Source organism: Nanorana parkeri, unplaced genomic scaffold, assembly GCF_000935625.1.
Source record: "Nanorana parkeri isolate BGI_ZX_2015 unplaced genomic scaffold, ASM93562v1 scaffold825, whole genome shotgun sequence".
NCBI classification, from domain to species: Eukaryota; Metazoa; Chordata; class Amphibia; order Anura; family Dicroglossidae; genus Nanorana; species Nanorana parkeri.
In genome coordinates, this window is record NW_017307093.1 from 179,723 (window position 1) to 192,444 (window position 12,722).

At 42.9% G+C, this 12,722-nt stretch overlaps 1 protein-coding gene across 2 annotated transcripts in view; it reads left to right on the forward strand.

Annotated features, from left to right (window-relative positions):
- ELP2 (elongator acetyltransferase complex subunit 2) overlaps positions 1 to 6,330 on the forward strand; it is a 111,477-nt gene extending 105,147 nt beyond the window's left edge. For both annotated transcript variants that reach the window (XM_018565261.1, XM_018565260.1), the window contains one exon: positions 5,981 to 6,330. In XM_018565261.1, the coding sequence (XP_018420763.1) occupies positions 5,981 to 6,143 (163 nt within the window). In that variant the 3' untranslated portion in view covers positions 6,144 to 6,330. The remainder of the gene's footprint in view (positions 1 to 5,980) is intronic.
- Positions 6,331 to 12,722: the final 6,392 nt, after the last annotated feature.

Here is a 12,722-nt window from a genome sequence, read left to right on the forward strand (position 1 = left end):
GGGCGAGGAATGCGACATGGTCGGGGAGCCCCCTAGACCAGCAAATGAAATGCAATAATAGCATAACAATATGAAGGAACCTTTAACTGAAACAGAACTAAAGTATAAATGACCATGTGATGAATAACACTCCAAAACAGCGTAGCCTTCCACGTTCAGAATGGAGAGGATAGTGACGCACTAGTATGTGCTAGGGCGGGCAACACTACATAGAACCCTGAGATAGTTACGGAACTGTAAGATAACAAATGTACAGTATCCCATATAGCCGGTGGTAGTAAGACATGACCTACAGTATTGTACCCCAACACAATAGCGTTAGCGTCCCTGGGACGTAGCGTGCCACAGACCCAATACGATCAATATTCACTGTCATCTGAAACATCAGCCTAAACATGGCATCAGGCTGTCAGCATGAGAACAGGGTCAATATAAACCTTCCTAACGAAAACCGAGCCTCCAACTGGAACCGTCGAGGCGTCAACGCGGAGTGGGTCTGGATGAGAACCCCCGATCTCTGCGGGGGCTTGGGGGTAACCATGTGCCACTGGTCCTGGCTCGGTATGCGAGTGAGATTTGGCAAGGGGGGATCTGGCCAAGCCTCTATGGCGACTTCTTGTATGCCCAAGGCTGCGACAAAGGCCTGCAGATCTGACGGTGTCCTGAAGAAATGGACCTTGCCGTCCTTTCACACAGAGAGGGAGAACGGGAAACCCCAACGATACGGTAGCCCAGCATCTTGTAGCTTTGTAGTGAGCGGACGGAGAGCCCTCCGTTTGGCAAGGGTGCGCCTCGATAAATCTGGAAACAGGGAGATCCGTGCATCATCAAAATCCAGAGGGCCAGCAGCCTGCGATTTGCTCATTATTTCTTCCTTGAAAACATAATAGTGCACCCTGCAGAGTACATCACGAGTGGCGTTGGGGTTACGGAACCCAGGTACACGATGCACCCTGTCTATTTCTATATGCTCTGTGACAGGGCGGTCAAGGAGAGTATTGAAAATGCCAACAACCGTGGCTCGGAGGTCCCGGGTACCAGTGGCCTCAGGTATACCCCTGAGACGGATGTTATTACTTCTGCTGCGGTCTTCTTGGTCATCAATCATTGACCACATAGTGTGCAGGGTTGTATCGTGGTGCTGAGCGGCTTGTTGCAGCTCCTTGATGGCCGAGGAGATGGTGGGCATGGTATTCTCAAGCGAGTCCAGGCGCTGGTGGAAAGATTGGAGGCCTTACCGCAGCTCCGCCATATCCTGTTTGTGGGCAGACTCCAGCTTGTGGAACAGGCCTGCAATGTCCTTCTTAGTGGGCAGGAGCTCAAAGTACTTACGGAACGAGGTAGGTACGTCCGCATCCTCTCCCTCAATGTCACTGTGATCAGCAGACTCCCGTCCGCCACTAGTTTGGGCCGACTGCAGGGATTCAGGCGAGGAAGGGGGCAGTGAGGGAGCCCGTTTCTCCTTGCCCGGCGCCATCTTTGATCCACGCGGCGTCTGAGCAGTGCGCCCTGCTTTGGGAAAAAAGGTCTCAATGACTCGTTTTCTGGTCGAGGGAACCTTCGGTTCTTGCGAGCGAGAACCCCGCTGTGTTCTGCGACCCATATGGATCACAATGGAGGCGTTAGGAGAGGTTCTAGAGTCGCTGGTCTAGGAGCTGGTGCCGGAGCCTTACAACAGACGTCCGCTCGCGGCCATAGCGAAACCACGCCCCCTGACAGAAGATTTAGATACTGGTAAACATACAGTAGCCAGCCTGGTATAACCCCTTCTACTCCCAGCATGTCTGTTTTTTTGCTAGTGTTCTAGGAGGATCTACAGCCTTTTCTCTGCTCTGCTGAGAAAAGTCTAACCTTGTTTGTTTGCCATTTTCTCTTTAGTCAAGACATAAACATGTTGCTGAGCTGGACTTTATATGCAGCTATCCAGATCGGCAGCTCCTTAGCAGAAGCTTTGGGGGCTGTACCCGGACCCTGCTGAGCTGAAAAGTGGCAAGGCTAGCCTAGAATATGACCTTTTGGGACCTGGGCTCTGTACTGTGCTAGTTAGACGCACGCAGAGCCCTTTCTGCGTCCAGAGCCATGGCACAGCCCCAAATGTGACTCTGTCTTTGAAGACTGAGTTTAGGAGTAGGCTGTATGGGACAAGTACCTGGAGCTAACTTGTTAATAGGGCAGCTGGCACCATCTGCAATTCCCATTTTTCCTCAGTTTATAATGGAAAGGGTTAACATTGAGGGATTGTCATTTGTGCTCTTTTCCACCATTAAGCATTAAGGAAGCACCTTTCCGCTGCTGCTGACTGCAAGGAACATGTGCATTTATCTTTGGTTGGTCTCTACTGCCTGCCTAATGTGACCATGCCATCTCTAGCCAACTGAACCATTCCTGTTTATCAGCATCTGATTCGTGAGTATTCAAAGTTTGGCCTTGTGTCCTGAGCTCCGTTGTTCCTGCCGTGCAGTCCAGACACAAGGCGGCCAATCCTGCTACCCTGGGTACCTCCAACTCATGACTCGCTTATGGTCCTGGTGCTGCCTCTAGTGTATCCCCCTAAAGGGCTTGACGCTCACAGCCTAAAATTTTGTCTTCTGCTTGAGTCTACGTTATCCTATGAGACTCTAAGGTGTGACCCTCTACTCGGTTCCATCCTGCAGTAATGCAGGATTTTATGGTCTTAATTGCAACTTTATTTGCTGCCTCTGACTGCATAGTCCATTAACACGCTTTCATGCCTTCCCTTGCAGAATCCCTATCTGATCTGCCCCTCTAAGTCTTCAGCTGCAAAGATTCTATCAAATTTCTTAAAGGGCAATTCTATACCTGAGCAGTCGAAAGCTGCGACCATTACTCCCAGACCTAGAGACTGTATTTGCCCTTATTGAGGAGCTGCACCACTTTGAAACTTGAGGATCAACGTGCTTCTTCTAGTAGTGCTGTTCCTTGCCTAGGCTCTTCCAGGGTTCCCAAAACTGCCAAGACCTTTCTCGTGCACCCTTTCCCATGTTCCTTTACGGATACTGGAAGAACTCTGATAAGGTGTTCATTCCTTCTAAAGCCTTGGTTCTCAAATGGTGGGTCGTGACCCAAAAGTGGTTCGCGACCCCATGTTCAGTGTGTCGCCGCATGCCTTCCACTTTTCTAGGTGGGAGGCTCCTCAGCCTCCCCCTAGCCCCCCTGTAGCGCAGCACTGTCCATTCTTACACCAAGCAACCATTCAAAATATGCTGCCCAGCGCCAAGTGTTGACTTGAGGTGGGTTGGGCTGGGGTATGGCCGCGATGGAGCTCCCTCCATACGTTCATTACTTAAAGCTCCCTCGCATGCCCTGTAGAGGTTCCTGGATTGGAGTGACATCACATTCTGGCTCCCAGCACCTCTACAGGCGCACATGTGAGCTGCACAGGCAATGCACATATGGATGGAGCTCCATCACAGCACAGCAGCCCACACTGCCATATTTTCCATTGCAGTGCGACTTGGGTCACGACTTAATGACCGAGGACAAATGTGGGTCCTGAGGTTACACAGGTTGAGAACCACTGTTCTAAAGGACTATCTGACCTTTTGGCTGCTTAAAGAGGATTTTGGTAAAAAATGGGCTGCCTCTGCTTTGAAGATGGCAGTATCCTGGCCTAACAAAGCTTTAACTATCCCTGTGGAGGATGCACCAGTTTTCAAGAACAGGGTTGAAAAGTGATTGGAGGCCCTTTTAAAACACTAGAATTCCACTCTCAGCCTTCTCTTTGTTTCATGTTATCCAGTTGGCCTGTGTCACCACACAGGTTGGTAGAACTCCTGCAGCCCTTGCCAGTCTTCTGGAGCATGGGGTTGTTACTCTAGGATCTACAGTGAAACAGTTCACAAAAAACCCTGTTCACAATTCCCAAGCCAAAAGGGGGGTACTGTATCCTATCTTGGCTCTCCTAGGCCCTAAATATTTTATTGAGAGACTTAGAAATCCACATGGAGTCCACCAAGTCTGTCATAGCCTCCCTCCATTAGGGGGACTTTCTGGCCTCTGTTGACATCAAGGATGCACTCTTGCATGACCAATTTTTCCAGCACATCAGCAGTTCTTCCACTTTTCTTTTGGATTTCCAGTTTGTTACCCAGCCATTCAGCCTATTGTCCACACCTTGAGTATTCACCAAGGTGCTGGCCTTGCTATGCACCCAGGGCATTCCAATAGTGGGCAACCTCTTCTTTTTTTTTTTTTGAGGGAACAGTCAGAGCAAGTTATGATGGACAATGTGGCTTACATAGGTTTAGCCAGTCCTGAACCTTCAGAAGTCAGCACCAGAACCAAATCATTGCCTGGAGTATTTGAGCTTTATTGTAGACACAGCTCAATCCGGAGTCTTTGTTTCCCAGAAGAAAATTCTAGCTCTCCACTACTAGACTCAGACTTTTAAGTCCAGGAGTTGCTCAAATCTTCACATGAGAGTTCTGGGACTGATGGTAGCCTCCTTCAAGGCTTGCCCTTTGCTGTGTGAGACAAGAGAGGTAGAAAGGATTCTGTCCTGAGCAAAACTACACGTTCCAGTCTTGTTCGCCATGTACATCTTAGACATGGACATTTGGCAGACAGGCTTCCTCATCCGGCAGCACCTCAACCCGGAGGAATGGTCCCTACAGCGGAGGTGTTTCAGGACCTGTGTCGCAGGTGGCAGAGATGTGTACTTCTGGCTTCTAAACAAAACAAACTATACAGGTTTGTCTCCAGGTGTAGATATCCTCTGTTGGAAGCAGCAGATGTTCTGGTGGCTATGTGAGATCTATGCCTTTCCTCCCCTAAAACTGCTTCCTCGTCTACTGCACAGGAGCGAGATGGAGGGCACTGGCCCAGGCAGATCCAGTACTCTAATCTGATTAGACTCCTTGCAGATGCTCCATGGACTCTTCCAGATTGCCTGGTCCTTCTGTCCCAATGACCATATTACTATCCTGGATAATGTCCTTTCTTCTGGAAGGAAGCTTTCTTTTTGTTTTCCCCATGGTCCTTCTGTGAGTTGTAAAGTAGCCACTTCTCCAAGTTTACTCCTGGGATGGACTATAATCTCACATTTAGTTTAATAATTTGTAATAAGATTGTAGTCCATCATGTGAGCAGGTTTGGAGCGGTGTCTACTTAACAACACACACAGGGACCATGTGGAACAAAAGTAGACACCCTTCAGGAGGAAGGAAATGATTCAACGATCTACAGCTGAGTGATACACAAATAAGCTACATTTTAATTAAAAGTTAGGGTGCTTGAATGCATTTTTAAGATTTAACACCCGAGTTTAGTGTCACTTTTAGCCACATCGGCTAGTGACTCTCGCTATTGCATAACAATGTAGGTTTCTACAACTTCAAAACTTCTATCAGTTGTTTTTAAGAAATGAATATTACAAAACAAATTAATCAATGCCTGAATTATTTTTCAGGGTAGTGATTGATCGCTATATCAGGTATTCATCATTTTACATTTAGTGTGAGAATACATTTTTAGTCCAATATCTGAGCTTGGAAATTTGTCATGCTAAAGCAATGAATCCAAGGGTCATAGGACAAATTTCTTTTGTTTAACATACCTAAAATTAAAAAAAAAACAGGTAAATTGTATTTTTCCCTAAATTTGGAGTTTCACTCATGCAAGGGCAATTCAGTTTAAAAGTGGCAGCAACAAAAAAATCATTAGTCTGTAATTGAGATGTATGACCTAACACTGTTGAAATTTAAAATTAATCATGAGTTTGCAGTTTAAATTATTGACAAGAGAAGGGATAAAATGTCATTAATGTTGTTAATAACCCTGGCAATTTCAGCATATTTAATACCTGCAGGTTGCGACAAGTCGATTTCTCTCGGTTGGCAGTAGTGAGATAAAGTACACTAATTAGATGTAAGATGGTATTTGAACCTTGCAGCCCAGCTGAGTCTGACATTTTACTGTTGTCACACAGATCCTTGTCTTATTCTGTTATATCTCTTTTTAGCCTCTGTCACACTCTGACAGTCAAGCAAGTCTGTTGGAGGAGCAAGCCGGGCCGTGCTGGACATGATGATCTGGGCAAAGCTGAATGGTTGCAGCTTGCAAGCTGTGGAGCAGATCATGCCGTTAAGATATTCAATGTTAACAGGAGTATATTCTCTTTGTAGATGTCCTTTGTAGTCAGAAACATGCAACATTTTACGAAAAGAGCAATCTCTGTACTGAGAGAATATGGCTTCAAAGAAGCTAAATGCTATATACACAGTCCACAGTTTTTGAGGCCTCTGTGGAGGAAAAGGTTAAAACTTTATGGAACAACTGACGATTGCACATCTTTATTTAAAGGTACACTCCAGTCAAATTAAAAGAAGATTGAAACACGTAGTTAAAGTGACATTAAAGTCAGAAAAATGTTTCCCTCCCCCCAATGTTAATATTAGCACTTACCTTAAATGAGGTTTCTTAATCCGATCTTCCTCTTCTTTCCTGATGTTTTCATCTGTCCCTCCAGCGGTGCGGCGGCTCTCCGATCCAGCGCTGACTCCTCTCTGCTTGCTGGCACTTCTGATCCCACGGTGTCTGCATGCGGGTGCACACGTCTATAGACTTACCTTGCGTCTCTGCTCGTCTCCCGGCTGAAAATCCGAACTGCGCATGAGGCCGCCCCAAGTTGCTTTGCGGCCACCCGAGCAGTTTCAGATTCTCGGGCGGGAGCGCGGGGCAAAAACAGGGTAAGTTTAAAGCGGGGGTTTTTTTTAACCGTTGTTAAAGCTATTGCTGCCAGTAATCTGATGTTCTAAGAGCACCAGTTACTCGCCTTTGTTAAAAAAAAAATGCTGGCTATGTAATTCTGTCCCATCCCCACTAACAACCTTGCTTTGGATCAGAGAGAATGATAATTGCACAATACAGAATCAGGGAATAGAGAGCTCAATCCTGCCCAACATCACATATAATCTAGAAGGAGCATGCAGTGAACCACAAAAACTCTTAGTCATGTCACATGTTGCCTTTAAAGACTATGTAAATGTTATATTATTTGTGTCATATAAATATTAAACTTTAAGTGTAAAACATCTCTGATTTTTGCTTTCTAAAAATGTGCTATAAAGGTTCATGTTCATGTGAAACTGCTCTTATTTTTGGAATATTAACACTGACCACTCTGTAGCCTATAGTCCTGCTGTCGGTCATGCTGAAGTTTTATTATCCATACTACAGTGTAGTTTGAGGCTTGGCCTCTGTGCTCTGAATGGCTGCATTCTAAAAATATTGCAGATGATTAAAATGAGAACACTATCACAATCCATTGAACTCATGTTATTATTGGTGGTATAAAGGCTCCTTCACACCAGCAGCTTTGCCCAATGCAAGGACAAGACAAATAGTCTCATGTCCTATGGTTTCAGTTTACACCAGTAAGTTTGTATGCTCTGGAAAAAAAAGGACAGGTTACATTTTTGTGCAGTACAATAAGATGCAATGTAACACATTACAATGCCCTGTAGCGCAAAGTAAGCCATTGACATACAAAATATTTTAGGTCTTTGTGCTTTCAAAGTTAATTTCAATTGCTTTGTTCAGACAACTAAATCTAGTCTTACTCCAAAAAAATGTGGGTGACGTATAACCTTTATAATAAATGTAATAGCAACCTATTTTTAACTGATCCACAAACATAACTCGGGGAGCTCAGCTGGATGATGGGATTATCCATTTATTTGTAGATATTGGAATTGGAGATTCACAGCAAAGAACAAAGTTTTTGGCCTCTCTGAAGTGTGCTTATTATTTGAAGTTGTCTTCTGAGGACTTTTTGTCAAGTTCCACTTAGGGATATGAAAATAACTTTTCTGCCACAAGGCAGATTGGCTGAACTTCACTGCAGTGCTGGTGCTAGGTCTCCAACTTGCCTTTTTGCCACTTGACATTCCAGAATTAATGGATTGTACACTCTATCCAGGCTTGGAAATACTCTAATAAACTGAGGGATCACAAACCATGGTGTAACATAAAGCGTCTTGATGCATTCCACCCATACAGCCTAATTGAGATTAAACTGTACAGACGGCGTGTGTCGCGGTGCTTCATGGTATATTGCTGTTTATGATCTGTTAATTTATTGAAGTATCTCCAAGCCTGGATATGGTATGTTCAGTCCATTCCTTTTGAAGTATACTCTTGGGGAAACACTAGGGGAAAGTTTTTAAAGCTGATCTATACCATATCTGTGTCTATATTCTGTTGCTGTAAAAGTATGTAAAGTTTTCTTTAGTGCTCTAATTTTAGAATTCACGTCTCCGTTCAAATTCACACACCTCTGTCCAATTAAAATGGAGCTCTACCCAAAGCCTGAGTTGTGAAGTGAAGAGCCTCTTTTAGATTTTGTCCACAGTGGAAGAGTGTTCTCCCTCACTTCTCAGTTGCAATGATCATCAGGAGGGAAAGTCTTCTCGGCAGGGACAAACTCAAACCCAGTGGTAAAAACTTGTTAAGGTTCTAAACCTTTCCAGATATATCCAGTGGAAACGTTTTGGCAGGATTTACACTGTAAGGACCATTTCACACCTCTGCAGTATACAAGTGCTTTAATGCAGAGATCTAGTGGCCAGTTGGGTTATGCAGAATTCACATACTTATAAAAGTATGTGTATTTACATTTCTTCTGGAGTTTTAAGGGCTTGGAAGAGGGGAATCGGAGGTCACCAAAAATTTGACAGTTGCCATCTGCCACCTACCTGACCTCACACACTGCACATTTACAAAATGGGAGTGTATGAGGGCATGCCATTGACAGTCCAACAACTATAAAACTTTAATTGTATTTTCTATACGGTTTTATTATACAAATTATACTCCGTATATATGTTTTTTCAGAGGGATGTGTACTGATGATCATATGGAGTCTGCTTAATAGCATCTGTTTCTAAATATGCTAAATTATTGGCTGCCATACTGGTTTATAAAGTGTCTAAAGTACTTTTTCGAATTCGAACAGCATGCAGAAGTGAAGTCAGAACTCATGATTTGCATGGTTTTTTTAGGTCTGTAATTCTGATAAGCACAAAAACATTGGAGAAAAATCACAGCCAGAGATCTAGCATTTTCATAAGCACATCTTAGAAAGCACTCTCCATATTTACTTTGCATACCACTCCATAGAAAATGCAGGAGACACCCTTCGCCCTGGGAAATGCATACAGAGAATGCACCAAAATTCATGAAAAGTGCTTATTAAAAACGTATGCCTAGTTAGTATGTTTGTGAGGCTTAGTTCAGATTTCCACTGTCTGCATAAAAGTGAAAAACCCCACAAGCTGGTAGGTGTTCTTCAGTTTCAAGCGTACACCATTCTGCTAAGTGGTGCACTTAGTTGGCAACAAAGCACTCTGCTTCTTTGTTTAGCTGGGAAGAGAGGTTCTTTACACATGCCTCAGAAACACTTCGATCTCCCTGAGATGAGAGAAGGGAAGAATGAGAACAGAATATTTTGTTTGGAGCAGAGGTTTTCAACCTTGTAAAAGCTTCGACTTTCAGTGTATGGTTTTTGGGACAACATGTTCGTTTGCTACCGTTGTGGTACAGTTCAGCTGTATGTTGGACTGGATCCTGAGATTAAAATAAGGTTTCTACCAAATGGGTTTGCATCTTTAGATGCATGTTGTATTTTGTTTTAAGTGTGGAACAAGTAATCTTTGTAACTTTGGCTTTGATGAGGATTGCCACTGGAGTAAAGAACTGTTAGTGACAACTGGCATTACTAGCAATAGAGAGAACTTGTTCATACAGATGTTTATGCCTTTTGCCTGCTATAATATATTTAATATGCACTGTTACATGGACGTTTTTGAGAGTAAAACTGTTTTTTTCATTATTTGTCAAGTTAGATTTGTAATCTTCATTGTTACATTGTCAGATAAATCTTTTCACACTTTCTTTTTTTGCACATAGTGCATCTAATACCCTCCTGTTGAGATTCTAAATGTTTATTGATTTTCATCACCTTAAGCAATCATTTCTGAGGTGTTTTTCCAAAGTAGAACATGTTTCGTTTTCACACATCAATATCATTTCATAAACTATGTTTTTCTCCTTTAAAAATTATCCGTAATAAAAGAAATGGACTGAAGAAAGCGATTCTCTACACAATATGTTGAATGTGTTCCCCCAAAGTCATTTATGTCTTGAAAGAGCCAGTGATAGACATGTAGCGTTAAGGCTAAAAATGAAAACATGCCTTCATCGCTTTTTTGTGTTTGAGAAAGTACAAATAATACATTGTTGCGTTTTGTGAGTCTGTATCTAAAATATATACATATAAATACAGTCATGGGCAAAAATATTGGCACCCCTGCATTTCGGTCAGATAATGCACCACTTTGCATAGAAAATTGTTGCAATTACAAATGTTTAGGCGTTCTCATTTTTATTTCTTTTGTTCGTATTGGTTCGACACCAAAAAGTGGAGGGAAAAAAAGCCAAATCTGACGCATTCCACGCAAAACTCCAAAAATGGACTGGACAAAATTATTGGCACCCTCAATTAACATTCGGTAGCACAGCCCTTGGCAAAAAAATAACTGAAATCAGTCGCTTCCTGTAACCATCAATGAGTTTCTTACACCTTTCTACAGGAATTTTGGACCCCTCTTCTTTCGCCATCTGCTCCAGGTCTCTCAGATTGGAAGGGTTCCTTTCCAAACTGCTGTTTTGAGATCTCTCCACAGGTGCTCTATGGGATTCAGATCTGGACTCATTGCTGGGCAGTCCAGAACTCTCCAGCGCTTTGTCTGAAACCGCTTCTGGGTGCTTTTTTGTCGTGTGCTTTGGGTCATTGTCCTGCTGTAAGACCCATGAACTCTGTGGAGACCCAACTTTCTGGCACTGGGCCCTACATTGCATCCCAGAATTCTTTGATAGTCTTCAGATTTCATAATGCCATCCACACAGTCAAGACATCCAGTGTCTGAAGCAGCAAAGCAACCCCCAAAACATCTATGAACCTCCACCTTGTTTGACTGTAGGGACTGTATTGTTTTCTTTAAAGGCCTCATTTCTTTTTCTGAAAACAGTAGAATGATGGGCTTTACCTAAAAGCTGTCATTTTGTTTCCTCTGTCCACCGCACATTCTCCCAAAAGGATTTTGGCTTCCTCAGGTAAGTTTTGGCAAACTCCAATCTGGCTTTCTTATGTTTCTGTGTCAGCAGTGGGGTCCTCCTGGGTCTCCTACCATAGCGTCTCTTTTCAGATGGCGACGTATAGTGCCTGAAGGTCAGCTTGAATTTGGAAGTTGATGGAGGGTCTTTACCCACCATTTGAACAATCCTTCATTGCAATCTTTGATCAATTGTTCTCTTTCGTCCAGGGAGATCAGCTACAGTGCCATGGGCTGTAAACTTCTTGACAATGTTGCGCAGTGGACACAGGAACATTAAGATCTCTGCAGATGGACTTGTAACCTGGAGATTGTCCATGCTTTTCCACAATTTTTGTTCTCAAATTCTCGGACAATTCTTTGCTGCTCTTTCTCTTCTCCATGCTCCGTATGGCACACAGAGACACACATCAGAAAGGTCGAGTCAATTTTTCACCATTTTAACTGTTTGCAATGTGATTTCTATATTGTCAGCACCTGTTAATTGATACAGGTGCGTTTAATACAAAAACAGGAGTATCACAAACTTGGAATGCAAGTATTTCTTGCAATTTGGAGAAGGTGCCAATAATTTTGTCCAGTCCATTTTTTGAGTTTTGTGTGTAAGGTGTCTCACAACAGGGCTTGGAGAACAAAGTGCCTGGAAGCTAAGTGGCGTAAAAAAATTGGATTTGAACTGTTTGGGATATATTAAGTGCTTGATTTTTGGTATACTTGTTGTCTCTGCTTCCTTCCTTAGATTTGGCTTTTTTTTTCCCTCCACTTTTTGTGTCATACCAATACAAGCAAAGGAAATAACATGAGAATGCCTAAACATTTGTAATATTTTACAGAGATAGAGAGATATAATGTGTGTATGCATGTGTGTGGAACTCTGCAAATGACTTAGGCACTTCAAATCATTTACTAAAATATTTGTCTAAAGACAAATGGTTAAGAACCAAACCAATCGTAATGTCTTTGTGGTCCTCAGTTCTAATGATAAATTACATAATGTTTGGGTTGACACAAACTGATTAAATTAAATAGTAATATCTGTGTAGTGGGAATAAAAATGGGTAAAAGACAACCATACTAAAAAAGTTTGTAGGTTGTAGTAGATGTGGTATTTTAATATTCACATTACTCACTGTATCAAAGTGACCAAAGCAACAAGATGCAACATGGTCATCCTCAGCAAGGCCGCTCTGACTTTCACGGACAAGTGTTTCCAGATGTAATGCCCAAGCTTTTCTGCAAAAGCACAAACAAGCCAGCAAAGTTTATGATCAGCAATTCAGTGGTCAGCTGAGTGCAGCAAATAGGATATACATTGAGCTTCTCTTAAAAAAATATAGAAAATGTCTATCACTGCTTTCAGAAACCACTGCGACCCTGGTACACCCATCTAAAGTTCAAAGAAGTCTTACCTGAATTGGTCCACATGCAAGAATTACAACTAAATTGAGATGGAGAAAAAATCCAAATGGCTAGCCTAAGCTGCATAAAAGCACAAGGGCTTGGCTGCACAAAAATGCAGAAAATAACAGCAGGTGCTCTGAAATAAGTCAAATTTTGAAATATTTTAGCTATAACGGAACAAATGTTGTC